General features: G+C 35.0%; 5 protein-coding genes across 6 annotated transcripts; 3 read left to right on the forward strand and 2 right to left on the reverse strand.

Annotated features, from left to right (window-relative positions):
- The first annotated feature begins 870 nt into the window (after nt 1–870).
- On the forward strand, nt 871–3,326 carry ATMND1 (Mnd1 family protein). The gene is made up of 10 exons (XM_016345724.3): nt 871–979; nt 1,309–1,389; nt 1,513–1,629; nt 1,750–1,788; nt 1,890–1,997; nt 2,082–2,144; nt 2,235–2,286; nt 2,414–2,458; nt 2,642–2,721; nt 2,940–3,326. The coding sequence occupies exons 1-10, from the start codon at nt 977–979 to the stop codon at nt 3,006–3,008; spliced, it is 657 nt and encodes a 218-aa protein (XP_016201210.1). The 5' UTR covers nt 871–976; the 3' UTR covers nt 3,009–3,326.
- Nucleotides 3,327–4,162: 836 nt separating this feature from the next.
- LOC107642446 (large ribosomal subunit protein eL31-like) lies at nt 4,163–5,527 on the reverse strand. Of its 2 annotated transcripts, none has more exons than XM_016345844.3 (3): nt 5,400–5,527; nt 5,192–5,298; nt 4,163–4,597 (listed from the first exon to the last, which is right to left on the reverse strand). In XM_016345844.3, exons 2-3 carry the CDS (start codon nt 5,272–5,274, stop codon nt 4,318–4,320), a joined length of 363 nt encoding a protein of 120 aa, XP_016201330.1. In that variant the 5' UTR covers nt 5,275–5,298; nt 5,400–5,527; the 3' UTR covers nt 4,163–4,317. The 2 variants fall into 2 exon arrangements, with proteins under 2 accessions (XP_016201330.1, XP_016201409.1); XM_016345923.3 differs by having other exon boundaries at nt 5,192–5,312; nt 5,400–5,504.
- A 1,566-nt stretch (nt 5,528–7,093) lies between these two features.
- Nucleotides 7,094–7,703, forward strand: LOC148566210 (arabinogalactan protein 20-like). The gene is made up of 2 exons (XM_088486043.1): nt 7,094–7,361; nt 7,459–7,703. The coding sequence occupies exons 1-2, from the start codon at nt 7,244–7,246 to the stop codon at nt 7,530–7,532; spliced, it is 192 nt and encodes a 63-aa protein (XP_088342169.1). The 5' UTR covers nt 7,094–7,243; the 3' UTR covers nt 7,533–7,703.
- A 1,029-nt stretch (nt 7,704–8,732) lies between these two features.
- SNF7.1 (SNF7 family protein) lies at nt 8,733–11,269 on the reverse strand. Its single transcript, XM_016348331.3, has 7 exons — nt 10,855–11,269; nt 10,579–10,741; nt 9,874–9,973; nt 9,675–9,760; nt 9,491–9,582; nt 9,283–9,397; nt 8,733–9,153 (listed from the first exon to the last, which is right to left on the reverse strand). Exons 2-7 carry the CDS (start codon nt 10,654–10,656, stop codon nt 8,962–8,964), a joined length of 663 nt encoding a protein of 220 aa, XP_016203817.1. The 5' UTR covers nt 10,657–10,741; nt 10,855–11,269; the 3' UTR covers nt 8,733–8,961.
- On the forward strand, nt 11,200–14,040 carry LOC107644468 (asparagine--tRNA ligase, cytoplasmic 1). The gene is made up of 6 exons (XM_016348332.3): nt 11,200–11,781; nt 12,124–12,717; nt 12,897–13,153; nt 13,257–13,386; nt 13,517–13,575; nt 13,664–14,040. The coding sequence occupies exons 1-6, from the start codon at nt 11,296–11,298 to the stop codon at nt 13,845–13,847; spliced, it is 1,710 nt and encodes a 569-aa protein (XP_016203818.1). The 5' UTR covers nt 11,200–11,295; the 3' UTR covers nt 13,848–14,040.
- Nucleotides 14,041–14,478: the final 438 nt, after the last annotated feature.

Raw genomic sequence — 14,478 nt, forward strand, 5'->3', positions numbered from 1 at the left:
ATTATCGAACTAATTGAATTCGATTTAGCATTGGCTCCATGTAGATATAATGGTTGGTGTATTAAAATAATTACATGGATTAGATTTATGCTATAAAATTTACATTCAATTAAAAATTTTTATTATGTGATAGGTTAGTAACGAGTATATTACAAACTTTTATAGTACTCATAGTAACAATGTTTAATTTAATAATTGTTATTAAAATTTTAGTTGTACTCGTTATAAAATAAATAATTACAATATATAAATATAAAATGAATTGACCAATTTAAAAATAAAACAATCTAATAATATTGAAAGCCATTTAATTTAAAAAATAAATCCTTCACATACTTACATAATTGTGAATTTATAATATGATAAATAATCCCTAAAAAATTATTCTAAAACTTGACTTCTAGACACCAAATTATTTATTTAAATAGTTTAATTTTTATCTAACCTACTATAATAAAGTATGTTTAAACCTTATTATTATTATTATTATTATTATTATTATTATTGGTTTAATTCAAATCATCGTGTAATTCGAACCAACTTACTTCGAATTACATGAAACGTCGTCTTCTTGAGTAATTCGAACTCACCTAGTTCGAATTATGTTCCATTGTAGTTCGAACCATATAGATTCGAATTACATCCATCACGTGTTCCATCATAATTCGAGCTCTATTGGTTCGAATTACATGTTTTTCTAATTCGAACAAAACTGATTCGAATTATATAGTAATGTGCTTTGGCTGATTCGTGAATCAATTTTGAGTTTGGCTTATTCATGTCTTTCCTCTCTTGGCTTAATTGTGTTTTTTGGCCCGATAATAATTTGGTATCTCGTTTTTTTCCGCTAACTTAAAAATATAAAGCGCAAAATTTTACAAGCAATTTTCCCGCCAAAACCAGAGAACCGCAACTACGCACGAAACGCGTTTCCAGAATATTCTCCGTCACTCCTCCGCCACCGGACGCCGTCGGAATGGTAATTCGTTTTCCTCTCTCGCTGGAATGATTCCTCTGTTATCTTTGTTGATCTGCGTTTGCATCTTAATCGCTTGGATTCCTCCCCTTCGTTGTTTATGTTTTTGTTTTTCTGTTCGATTCTATTTGATGCCGTAATTTGGATTAGAGAAGGATCAAAATTAGGCCTAACGAGAAGCGAAACCTAAAATGGAACTTTTTTTTTTATTTTCCCCTTTTGGAGTTTCGAATTATTTGAGTTGGAGTGCTCTCTTTGTGTTTGTGAAAATGCCAGTTGTGGTGTTTGTGAAATTACAATTTGGTTGACGTGTTCTCATTGTGTTGCTGCAGTCGAAGAAAAGGGGTCTTTCATTGGAAGAGAAGCGCGAGAAGATGCTTGAAATCTTCTATGAGTCTCAAGACTTCTTCCTGGTTGGCATAAAATTCACACTTAGCTTGCACATTTTGATGTTAATCTGAATGAGTGTTGCTTTGATCATTTATTTCATTGCCAATTACTAAATAGTTTTGTTATCGTTGTTCTTGTTGTTTCAGCTTAAGGAGCTGGAGAAGATGGGTCCTAAGAAAGGTGTTATCACTCAGTCTGTGAAAGACGTTGTTCAAAGTTTAGTGGATGATGATCTTGTTTCCAAAGATAAGATAGGAACTTCTGTAAGTTTTGAAATCACTTAATGTTATGTATGCATTGCCATGGGAACATTGTCAAAGACACAAAATATGTTTCTTATTATTTATGCTTCTATAATGCATATTTATACTTTTGCCTATCAGGTATATTTCTGGAGTCTTCCTAGCTGTGCTGGAAATCAGGTGAAGTTCCAATTACCAGAGCTACAATGTCTTTGGCCATGTAATGTTTGATATGATTGTAAATGTCGCTGTAAAAGTAACCAAATAAACTCAATGCACAGCTTAGGAATGTGCGTAACAAACTCGACTCTGATCTACAAAGCAGTAAGAAGCGGCATGCTGAACTTGTTGACCAATGCGAGGCACTAAAGAAGGGGCGAGAGGAATCCGTGGGTTATAGTCTCTTCCCCACCTATATTCCAGTTAGTTCTACTTCTGTGTCATTGTATTTCTCTATGTTGAATGTGAAACAGGATGAACGAGCGGAGGCCCTAGCAGATCTCAAAGCAATTGAGCTGAAGCATAATGAGTTGAAGGTTGGATTATAGTTTATTAGTTGGTAATGTATATCATGGGTATAAAGTCTGTCTTATTTGTAACAGTCGAATATCTTTTAACTATTTCAGGATGAGTTGGCACAGTACAGAGATAATGATCCAGCTGCTTTTGAAGCAATGAGTTACGATATGCTTTTTTATTTTCTTTATATGTACAATACATTAACGTTTCAGAAGATTAATAATCTTCATACCTTGGTATACTTTGGAAGTTTGGACCCTGATGTTTCTGGTATTATTATTGGCAGAGGAAGCAATTGAAGTTGCTCATGCATCAGCCAACAGATGGACAGGTATTACCTTCCATGTTTAACTTTCTATTTTGTTTTATTTTAAAATTATTTTCTTATGTTTCTGTTTTCCTGCATGGTTTTGATTCTAGGATAGGAGGGAGAAATGGCATGTCTAGTATAATTAAATATCATACGGTGATGGCGATACATATATTTATTTGTTGTGCCCAATATTTTATGCAGATAACATTTTCACCCTGAGACAATGGTGTTCAAACAACTTCCCACAGGCTAAAGAGCAACTTGAAAACATGTACAGGGAGGTCAGTCATTTGATTTTACCTAATCATCAGCTAATTTGTTGGGACTTCTTTTGCTTCAAATATTTGTTTCAATTGAATGGAATGATATAGCTTGGTAACTGCAGCAAGCTTACCACATAAAATATCCTCCAGTGTGCCCCATCTTAAACATGCTTTGTTGTCATTGTCTTCTCCTGTTTGTTTTTCATTTCTGTTTCGCACCTTGCGTCTCCATGCAGGTTGGTATAACAGACGATTTTGACTATTTGGAGTTAGCTCCTCTTCCACTCAAAGAAGTTGCTGATTAATTACATAGCCTATCGAAATGCGTAGTTGTGCACTGCTGACTCCAGTGTTTCTCTCGAACACCGACAATTAGAATAAAATTTGATCAAGTATGCCAATGACATCCTCATTTATAGGGAAATGGTTTGTTATTTTCTTCTTTCTTGTTGTCTTGAACCAATGACCTCTCCAGAGACTTTTTGCTTCGAGATGCAACATATGTAATTTGCTTTCATCTTTTTCTACCTCTATTTTGTTTTCCCAACTTGACTGAGGTTGGTATTTCTCACTTTAAGGAGGATTTGCAGTGTGATTTATTGATGGTTTCTTTTTCTTAATAATCTATATTAGCCTTAGAAAATCTTATTTTTTAAGTAATTTTCTTAATTCTGAATTGGTGGTTACTTGCAATCCTAGAGCCTCCCAAATTTCATTTTTTCTACTTATTGCAATCTACCTTGCCAACAGCAGCTCATTCCCTTCTAAAATTGATCATACAAAGCTAGCTTTGTTCTTAACTGTAAATTTCCACCAGGGTTGTATGATATATTTCTCTGTAACTATCACTTAGTCAACTACCTTAACGATTTTATACTTTCAATGACAAGTCCATAGTTTTGTGTAATGCTCTTTGCTCTATATCATAATAATCAATTAAGTAGTCTAATAAGATGTCATTTTCCTTGCTCACTAATTAGTTTTTACCACTTGGCCACTTGGAAGTTGTTTAATTAACATGCTCCCAAAATTGTTATTTTTTATGTCTGATCCTTAATTGGTCTGTAGTGTCTTGGCATTCATGTTGCTTTGTACCCCAAAAAGAACTAAAATGAGGTGGCTTGCACCGTCATAATGCCACTTAAGAGTCTTCGAAAGCAAAGGTTTTACAATAAAGCATTTATAGTTTGATCATGTAAATTAATTTAAACAAAGTTAACTAAATCTAAAATAAGTACCAAAATAAAGGTTTTATCCCTGTGCTGTCTGTTGATGTGAATTTGGTTTATTTGCTGAATCCAGTAGTAATATAGCATTGTAGACTAGCCATATCCAACTGTATACAACAATACAATATAACACATCAATTTGATTCATAACTCTAGAACTTTAGGACATGCTTACCACATATTAGTCTCAACTAAATCGGTAGGGTAAAAAATAAATTAGAAGGCAACGGTTGCAATAAAATACTAAAGTAACATCATCATAAAACTTCAAACCACGTCTCAGCAACATCAGAATTAATTGGAAAAATCTAGAAAAGGCAAAATTTGATTGCAAAAGACAATAAAAAACTACATGTGTCCCTGGGTTTCAAACAGAAATGAAGAATCAATCCTCATCTTCAATGACCTTGGTGCCCAACCCCTTGATCTCTTCCTTGGGGATTTCAACAACAGTGACCAGTGAGTACAGCTCTTCCTTTGCATCTTCATCATCGTTCCTCTTGCGAGCAATGCGAACCCTAATCCTCCTTGGGACACTTCGGATACCCTGGCTCCAGACAAATTTGTTCAACTTCACATCTACTCTCACATCATTGGTCCCCATTGCTTTTTGGGCAAACTTCCTTATCTCCTTAATGGCATTGGGAGCCTTCTTCTTGAATGTGCTGTCCATACACAACGACAATCCAAGCAAAAACTAGTCATGTATCAGACATTGTCTTATTCAATAACATACATGAATTATGCCTCAATTACTAAATATTCATATAAACAAAATAAATAACAGCAAAAACTTTTATGATGTTACTCATTAATATATCAAATACACAACAGAAATTATGGATAGTGTTGATAATAAAAGAATAAAAACAGAAGCTAAAATCTAGAGTTATATGCTTAGGTAAAAACCATCTATCAATAATCAATATAGAGCATGGGCACAACAATTTTTGTATGAATAATCCATCCAGGTAATTGAAAAACAAACCATTTGGCTCCATATTATAAATCACCTTATGCTCCAACTGAAATTATTATGTTCAAACTTGAGTTCCTAATCATTCTTTTTCTTCGTATTATTTTTTTGCAGTTCCTAATCAATTTTATTCTACAACCACCGTAAACTGTAAGATCGTGAGAACATGTTTTGAGCTAAACATATGGGAAACACTAGGTAATTAGGGTTCAACATGATACACTGAAATAAAAGAAAAAAGAAAAAGAAAAACCAGATCTGAAATTGAGAAGAAATGGAATACCAGCCATGCAGGCGCTTGTGCAGATTGATGGTGTACTCTCTGGTAACCACCTCCTCCTTCCTACCTTTCGCCTTCTCCACCATTCTCGATCACCACGATTCACTTACCTACACAACAAACACTGATCCATCAATCACATTAAAAACCCTAACTTTATAAATTCAAATCCGAACTTCCAAAAATTTCTGCAAGATAGTAGTCGAGGTACCTTTGGTTCCAGAACTTTGAGAGGCAGCGTAGAAGCTGAAAGACGAAGGAGAGTGAATGAAGCTATCGCCCTATCATAACAAGAAGCTAAAACCCTAATCCTAATGGGCCGATCTCAATTATGGGCTTTAAGGCCTAATTTAATTTTGATAAAAACTGTTTTCAACTAAAATAGGCCAAACTGTCCAAAAATATTAAATATATGCCAGCAGACAAAATTTTGGGGCCATATCCCATTTTTTGTGGCTCACTAATTTTAGTTTTCAAAGTTTAACTTTTAGGTTGCGTTCACGTAGACACAAAATTGTATTTGACAAATGAGATAAGAACAAAGACATTATATCACGAGATATTGAATTAGTATATTTTGTATTTATCTTGATTGAAAGACAAAAACATAATTTTTTTTTAATTATTCTTGTTAATTTTTTATAATTATATTTTTTATTATTATAATTTTTTTTACAATTTTGTTGAATAAAAAAATAAGAATAAATTAAATTTTTATAATTTGTTCTAATTTATCACCAAACAAAATATAAGTATATTAATTTTTGTGTCTCTTCTTTATATCTTATTCTTAGTATATTGTCTTATTTTATTCTTAGAACCAAACGCAACCTTAATTACAAGTCTTAACAAAGAAAAAACTCTTTTAATTACAAGTATCAACATCCCTGTCCAAGAAAAAAAAACAGAATAAGGTAATTTTATAATTAAAAATTGATTAATATTTGTTAATTAAAAGTTAATTTTCTATATGTATTCTATTAGAAACTCACCTATCCTTCTTTATCAGTGTTCTTGAATTTTGTCTTCAATTTTAATCAATGAAATATCGATTCTTCTCAAAAGTAAAGTAAAATAAAATAAAAGTTGAGTACTTATAAGTGCAACATCACGTTAAAGTCACATTCATTATAATAAATGTTAATGATAAAAATAAAAAATTAAACGATAAGAAAAGAATGAGAAGACAATGAGAAGACACATAAGAAAAGAAAAAAAAAAAATTTATTTATAAAAATAACGTATTATCAGCTTGCTGTCAGTTTGTGATATGTGATTTGTGAATTGGGTTTGTTTGTGGGCCCCACATCATGCAGAACCAGCCAACCATTGCCGTCCATTGCAATTTACAACGGTTCAATAATCTTTCAAATTTTAAGAAACCCTAAACCAAAGAATAAATAAAATAAATTAAAACTCGTGTTTAAATTTTAGGTCGTTGATTTCAGTTCAATTGATTAATAAAAAATCAAGTAAAATTCAAATCGGTTGAATCCAGTTGTGCATATGATATTGGACCAATCACTCAAAACACAACCATGTGGCACACTGGCACCAAAACAAATCAAACCACGAATATTCTTAGGTATTTATGTTTTACAAATTATGATTATTATGATGATGCATTATTTTCACTAAAATTTTGTTAAATAAAGACTATGATAATTAATTGTACTTATGAATATTTGATTTTGATAATCTAACGTTTTGGAAATTTCAAAAAACCCAATCTGATTCATGATTGGTTGGACCTCGATTCTCTCTACACAAAAACAGCTAGACTGTGTAACGTGCAGGAAATAAGAGCCGTACACGTGGCATAAATCAACGGCTAGTAGTGAGTAGCTATATAATTAGCCAGAGTGGCTACTTCATTGCCAAAGATTCTCCCAACCCAAAAGAAAACAAACCAAACCAAACCACCTTTGCTCTTTGGTCTTTGCTGTCTCTAATTCTCTCCCTTATAAACCATCTCATTCTTCATTTCCTCATTCAACTAAGTTTCACTCTCTTCTCTTCTCTTCTCTTGCTTCTAATTCAATTCATTTCATTACAATGGAGGTCTTGAGAGTTCAGCTTTTTGTTGTATCCATGGTGGCTCTTGCTTTTGCCTATTTGGCTCCTTCCATTGATGCTCAACCTCTTGCTCCTGCCCCAGCTCCAACTAGTGATGGTACATTTTAATTATATATACTATATGTTTTTTTTTAATTATTATAATATCGTTTGATTCATGTAACGGATACACCTGCTATTTGAATTCTACGCAGGTATATCTGTGGACCAAGGAGTTGCCTATGTGCTAATGTTGTTGGCTTTGGTTCTTACATACATAATTCATTAGGCTTTTGCAAAATTCGGAAGGCCTAATTAATTAATCGGATCGGATTGGATTGGATTCATCAATTGACTATGGATATTTTTTTGGGCTATTTTTTAATTTTTGTTTATACTTAGCTCCCTTGTCTGTATTTAATTGTTTGCAGTCTATTCTTTGAATGAAACTTATTTGATATTGGTGGGGGTGTGTCACATTCACTTTCTCTCCTCTAGTGTATATTTTTGCCATTAATTCTTGGTTCCACTTTTATTCCACATTATGAATTGTAGAAAAGTTTAGTCCCATTGAAAAAAAATGAAAGTGAGTCAGAATCTCTTCAAGGGATTTGGTAGGGGAAGGGGGGTGGTGGGGGTGTGTGGAATAGTAATAAACAGCTTTTGCTTTTGCCTTTTTTTTTCTTCTGGTTCCTTTTTTTCAATTTAGTAATGAAGAATAGTTTTACAACCTGTTCTCCACAAAACAACTTGCAAGTTGCAATGCTCAATTCGCTTTCACAAAACAAATAGCAATACAGATTAGCTTATGTTTAGGTTGTAACAAAAGATGAATTTGCAATAATGTCTTCTCAAAGAATTGACATAAAAGTTAACTTAACGTGCTATAGGGACGTCTCTTTTCCTGGATAAATTGGATTAGTTTTTATGTTTAGACTTTTACTTAATAACAAAAAGGAAAATATAAACATTAAAGTCCAATTTGAATGGCACATAAATAGCAAAATACAAATGCTTCGTCAACAACTTGTTCAGTTGTTTGTATATAATATAATATAATTCATATATAACTTGAAAATGGATTCTCTTTCACATGCTTTTTAGTCTCACTTAAATTTTATATGATGCCAAATACTATACAAGACTAGTTTAATGCTCAATAATATTAGTCTCTCAATTACCAACATTTTGATAAACTAATCTTGGGCCCCTTTTTTAAATTTAGGAGACTAGTACAATCCTGATATGAATTTCCACCTTTAAATTTTGATTTTGAGATATACACTGATTGAACTGAAGGAAGATTAATCTTGAGAGTAATCTTGAAAGACACTTTTATGTTCAATTCTTGTCACCTTCATGTATATATATATATATATATATTCTCTGATCTGTTCAATGGTTTCACACATACTTGTGGCCATCATGCACAGGATGGTGCCTGCAAAATTCTGGCTTAATCATAACCACCAACAAATCCAACAACAACTGCACAAAATGATATTTATCTTATTGACAAGTGATCTCAGGTTCAACTTTTTCAGACTATTGTACAAGTGCACTCTCAAAGGTGCAAAAGTTGATAGCTAACATGAAAATGATAAATACACAAGCCATTAAACTGCAATGTTGGTTGCGACGCGACATTCATTGAACTAAAACAAACTAATGCGTGGTGTGGATATTGGATTGTATTACATTTGAGAATATGGACCTGCTCAAAGTGCCATCTCAGCCTGCAAAGCTGCCAATTCGTCTTCTTCTTGAGTGCGTTTTGCAGGGACGGGCCGAGTAGGTTGCCGGCCGGCTGGGACTTGCACCGGGGCAGCAGGAGCTGTAGTTGCTGGTTGAAGAAGCTGTTCTTCCAATTCAGCACCCTCCAGTTCTTCAAGCTCAGCTTCCAATTCATCCTAAAGGGGAAGAAGACAGAAAATTCAGAATGCATTGAAGACATGCTAAAAAAATGTGACACTACACAATGAATACAGATTTTGCAAACCCTACAGCAGAATATATATGGTAAACAATTTTAAGATCACCTCATCGAAATCAGCTGCTGCACCAATTGGAGCAGACAGTGCTTCCTGAATCTGCTTCATGTTTTCGGTTTGCTCATTGATCTCATCCATGGTCTTGTCAACATCATCAATATTCCTAGAAAAAGTTAATTAAAAAATATATAAGACATCATGTGAAGAATAAGCTGTAAGAAAACCGATATATCATAGCATAAGTTGCACTACATACGTTGCTTTCTGCATAGCCTTCATAGCCGATGCTCCAGATCTTAATGCATCTACTGTTTCTGTGGTGGCTTTGGCACCTTCCAACATTATCATCTGGAACACAAGTTTCCAGCATAAGATGCAAATCAAAGATAATAAACTAAAACATTTTATGGACAAATTCTATTGGAATATCGGATAAACACCTGATCATGAATGCGCAACTGGAAATTCCCAAGTTGCTCTATCTGTTGCTCATATAGCCTCTTCCTCTTCAAACATTGTATTGCCGCTGCATGAAACAGAATGCACAAATCTCAGGTCACAATAGAAGTGAAGGTGGGAGGAATGAAGGCATTAAAAAACTATTGTATTGAACAACAACACAAGAGTAATGCAGTATACCCCTTTTGTTCTTCGCCCTTGTGAATTCTTTTGCCTTTTCAACTTCAGCTGAAACCTTCTTAAGGAGAACTTTCTCCTTTTTCTCCAGCATTTCAAGCGTCTATAAGATTCAAAAACCAAAACAGTCAAATTAAGAAAAATTTTCCCCGAAGGCATAAAATTAATACTATACGAAACGGAAAAGGGTAACAAAAATCTACGTATGATACTACATGATGCAGAAAACATTGGATAATGACGCGTTTAAACTTTGAAAACATTATTATCCTCTAGCCATGAATGAAAGATTTTGTAAAATTCTTATCATCTATGATCTAACCATGATCAAGCAATCTCCCTACAAACAAGAGTCTAACATCGTCGAAAAAACTGGCAAGAGCACACTAACAACTTGTCATCTATTCTCGTGAATTTCAAAAGGCATTATCCATAATCAGGGGGGGAATGATTTGTACTAGGAATCACTGAATCAAAGTTGCCATAGGAACAAGATTAAGTGAAATTACAAGGCAACTGAGGAATTTAATTGCAACATAAAGCTAGAGCTCAAAAACACAACATACTCATCAAAATTAACAACTAATTTCAATCCAAACAGTTGCACTATTACATACTCATCTAATATGAACAAAGCATGGGAAACATTTAAAAACGAAGCAATCACCAGTGAACCATCATAAATATGAACAATCATGAGTGAATTACCTCGTTTAACTTATCCAAAGTGGTTAAAGCATTGGTTTCCTGTTTAGGTTTACCAAACATGCGCCCAAACATAGACATGGTTGATCCTTATAGATTAATATATACAGATGTAGATTCAAACTCCTTTACAATAGTACCCTTCTTCGTTGCAGAACCGATCTTCCTGAAAAAGTCAAAAAAGGAAACAATTTCAATCGCGAAATATTTACAATACAAACAAAGAAAGAATAAATCCCCAAAACAAAACTGAGAAAAGTGGCTGTGATATGAACCAACCCCTTCTAGAAAAATCAGATTTTGGAGTGAGATCGATAGAGAAGTCAACAAAAAGATCAGAACTTGAGATCTGGGTATGGTAAAGGAAAAGCAAAAGAGGAAAGAAAGACCGGTAGTTTTAGTTCCCTTCAAGCGTGTTGTTTCGGTGTTTGGAGGTTCAAAGAGGAGAAAAGAAGCAACCTTGAACCTTGTCTGTTGTCTTTTTTTATCTTTTTTTTTTTTTTTTTTGGTCGGAAACCTTGTCTATCTCAGTCTCTTATTTCCACCCCCTCCACGTGGCGCGAAATTCATGGGCCAGGCCCATTAGGCCCAATCATAAATTCAGACAAAAAAGTGTTTTTCTCTGACAAAAAAGGCTAGGGTTTTTCCGATATTTGTGTCTCATTGTTTCACACTTTCACTTTCTCACCAGAAGAGAGAAATAGAGAAAGGAAGAAGCCAATGGCGGAAGCTACGGCGGAGCAATTGGCCGCGACGACCATAAACGACGACGGGATCGTTCCGAAAGCGGAGTTCTCGGATAGGGTTCCGATCAATTCCATAATCTCGCGGGCCGATGGTGGGTCAGGCCTAGCGGGCAAGAAGGCCCGCGTGGGCGGGTGGGTAAAGACGGGTAGGAAGGCCGACAAGGACGCTTTCGCTTTCTTGGAGCTCAACGACGGATCATGCCCCGGGAATCTGCAGGTGATCGTGGAGGCGGGGCTTGTCGCCGGCGAGCTGTCTCAGGTGGTACCGACGGGGACCTGCGTGGTGGTTGACGGCGAGCTTAAGTTGCCGCCGGAAGGGGCGAAGCAGAAGGTGGAGCTGAGGGCGGAGAAGGTTGTTCACGTGGGACCCGTCGACCCTGCCAAGTACCCTCTTCCGAAAATGAGGCTCACACTTGAATTCTTAAGGGACTTCGTTCACCTTCGCTCTAGAACCAACACGGTAATTTCCTAAAGTTTCAGTTTTTTGTATTTATTTTGTTTGTTTTTGGTGATTGTAAATTAGGGTTTCAACTTGACTTGGATCAATCTTAGATTAGTTGGAGTTCATCTAGTGGCATAGATTAGAAAAAATAAAAAATAGTGCTTGATGCATTACTGTTTAATGTGCATCAGTATTGAGTACCAATTTTCTATTTGATTTGTTCAAATGAATGGAAGGTGATTATGGACAAGAGTGGGAAGTTTTGTTGTGTGTTTACCCTGAGATCAAATTTTATTATATTTCTTGTTCTTAGATCAAGATTCTTTGTTGACAGCATTGGATTGTTGTGTACAATTGCAGATATCTGCTGTTGCTCGAATTAGAAATGCTCTTGCTTATGCCTCACACACTTTTTTCAATAAGCACGGGTTTCTATATGTGCACACACCAATAATCACGACTAGTGATTGTGAGGGTGCTGGTGAAATGTTTCAAGTAACAACTTTGCTCAGTGAAGCCGAGAGACTGGAGAAGGAACTAGTACATAATCCTCCTCCAACAGAAGCCGAGGTGGAAGCTGCTAGAGTTGTTGTTAAGGAGAAAGGGGAAATTGTTTCCCAGTTGAAATCTGCCAAAGCAAGTAAGAAGGAAATTGGCGCTGCTGTGGATGAGCTTAAAAAATCAAAGGATACTCTTTCGAAGCTGGAGGAGAGATCCAAACTTAAACCCGGTATTCCTAAGAAGGATGATGGAAACGTGGACTATGCCAAAGATTTCTTTGCCCGTCAAGCGTTCTTGACTGTTTCAGGCCAACTTCAAGTTGAGTCATATGCTTGTGCTCTAAGTAGTGTATACACCTTTGGGCCAACATTTCGTGCAGAGAATTCTCACACTTCTAGACATTTAGCAGAATTTTGGATGGTAGAACCAGAACTTGCTTTTGCAGAGTTGAAGGTATATCGGCCTTGAACTCATTCTCAGTTGTTCTATTATTATAAGTTTAGGAGAATATATGGCTATTCTTTTCTTACGTTTTCCATGTCTAAATTTAATCATTAATTATATTATTTGTTGCTATTATTAGTGCCAATGTCTTATGCTTTTGAAACTCACGACTTTTCATTATTGTGCAGGATGACATGAACTGTGCCGAGGCATACGTGAGATTTTTGTGTCAGTGGTTACTTGACAATTGCCTAGAAGATATGAAGTTCATGGCTGATAAGTTTGATAAAGGTTGCATTGATCGTTTGAAAATGGTTGCTTCTACCCCATTTGTTCGTGTTTCATATACAGAAGCTGTGGAAATACTGGAGGAGGCTGTGAAGAATGGTAAGAAGTTTGATAATGAAGTGAAATGGGGAATTGACTTGGCATCTGAGCATGAAAGGTATTTTAGTTTTATTTTATTTTGGTTTGTGTTTTTCACTTATCAAAGATCTTCTTTCTTATTGACTTAGAGTAACTGATATCTGGGACATGGTGTTATGCAGATACCTTACAGAGGTAAAGTTTCAGAAACCTGTAATTGTGTATAACTATCCAAAAGATATCAAAGCATTCTACATGCGACTAAATGACGACTCAAAGACAGTTGCCGCCATGGATGTACTTGTACCAAAGGTATCTGTCCTGCGTATTTGATTCGATTTTTAAACATATCTTGTGTGCCTGGCTAGTAGCTATTGGTAATATTTTTAGATACCTAGTGCCTCTTCTCTTGGTGAACTTAAAGCATGAATGTAAATTTCAGGTTGGTGAATTGATCGGTGGAAGCCAAAGAGAAGAGCGATATGATGTGATCGTTCAAAGGTTCGAAATATAAATGCTATATACATTATAGATCACAAATTGTGTTCTCTTTCATTTTTTTTATAACTATTTCATTTTTATGTTGCAGGATAAAGGAGATGGGGCTTCCTCTTGAGCCATATGAATGGTACCTTGATCTGAGGCGGTATGGAACCGTGAAACACTCTGGATTCGGTCTTGGCTTTGAAAGGATGATTCTTTTTGCAACTGGCCTTGAAAATATTAGAGATGTGATTCCCTTCCCTCGTTATCCTGGTAGGGCAGATCTATGATCATAGTTATGGATCTGTTGCATGTGTGACTAGTACAATTTGATTCCACAAGTAGTTGGAGTTATAAACAGAAATCTAGTGAATACGTTTTGATGCAACTCAACCTTGGGACATGTGCTGGGTTATTCTTTGTTTTGCTACATCCATTTGAAAGGATAGAATCTTTATAATTCAATCAAAGTTATTATTTCCAGTCTTGTATTGTACTTCATTCATTATCATAGGTTTGTTTCTGTGAAATGCCAGATTGCTTTAAATTCAAGGTATTTATATATTTTTGGTTGTGAGCTATATACACTAGCTAATTCATTTGCCAAAGCTGTTATGGTAACCAAATACATTGATACATAAGATTGTAAATCAGTTATACACCAGAGAAAGTAAACCCCAAATTTCTCCAATCACACACTAACGAAGTGGTAGCTCGGAGTTTTGTGTTGGATTAAAAACATATGGAACCTTTAATATCTGGGGCTATTCAACACATGAGAAACCAAGCTGCTATTAACTAGGTGCAAAAGATGGAGGAAACATGGTCAATCCAAAGTTTCAAACAGAGAGCTCTAATTTAGTAATTTACTGAGCTAAGATTAAGTTGTTAGTGATGCTCGCAATTGATGTAATGAAATGG

This window comes from Arachis ipaensis, chromosome B5, assembly GCF_059453495.1.
Source record: "Arachis ipaensis isolate K30076 ecotype BB chromosome B5, ASM5945349v1, whole genome shotgun sequence".
Lineage (NCBI taxonomy): Eukaryota > Viridiplantae > Streptophyta > Magnoliopsida > Fabales > Fabaceae > Arachis > Arachis ipaensis.

Bases quoted from the DNA above. Each gene is read 5' to 3' on its own strand.
- ATMND1 (XM_016345724.3), top strand. The intron at 1,390-1,512 runs GTTGGCATAAAA...TTGTTGTTTCAG, and splicing joins AGTCTCAAGACTTCTTCCTG to CTTAAGGAGCTGGAGAAGAT. The intron at 2,145-2,234 runs GTTGGATTATAG...TAACTATTTCAG, and splicing joins TGAAGCATAATGAGTTGAAG to GATGAGTTGGCACAGTACAG.
- LOC107642446 (XM_016345844.3), bottom strand. From the start codon at position 5,274: ATGGTGGAGAAGGCGAAAGGTAGGAAGGAGGAGGTGGTTACCAGAGAG. The intron at 4,598-5,191 runs GTATTCCATTTC...GTGTATGGACAG, and splicing joins CACAAGCGCCTGCATGGCTG to CACATTCAAGAAGAAGGCTC.
- LOC148566210 (XM_088486043.1), top strand. From the start codon at position 7,244: ATGGAGGTCTTGAGAGTTCAGCTTTTTGTTGTATCCATGGTGGCTCTT. The intron at 7,362-7,458 runs GTACATTTTAAT...AATTCTACGCAG, and splicing joins CCCAGCTCCAACTAGTGATG to GTATATCTGTGGACCAAGGA.
- SNF7.1 (XM_016348331.3), bottom strand. From the start codon at position 10,656: ATGTCTATGTTTGGGCGCATGTTTGGTAAACCTAAACAGGAAACCAAT. The intron at 9,974-10,578 runs GTAATTCACTCA...TGAATCTTATAG, and splicing joins CTTTGGATAAGTTAAACGAG to ACGCTTGAAATGCTGGAGAA. The intron at 9,583-9,674 runs GTGTTTATCCGA...CTTGTGTTCCAG, and splicing joins AGTTGCGCATTCATGATCAG to ATGATAATGTTGGAAGGTGC.
- LOC107644468 (XM_016348332.3), top strand. From the start codon at position 11,296: ATGGCGGAAGCTACGGCGGAGCAATTGGCCGCGACGACCATAAACGAC. The intron at 11,782-12,123 runs GTAATTTCCTAA...GTACAATTGCAG, and splicing joins TTCGCTCTAGAACCAACACG to ATATCTGCTGTTGCTCGAAT. The intron at 13,387-13,516 runs GTATCTGTCCTG...TGTAAATTTCAG, and splicing joins TGGATGTACTTGTACCAAAG to GTTGGTGAATTGATCGGTGG.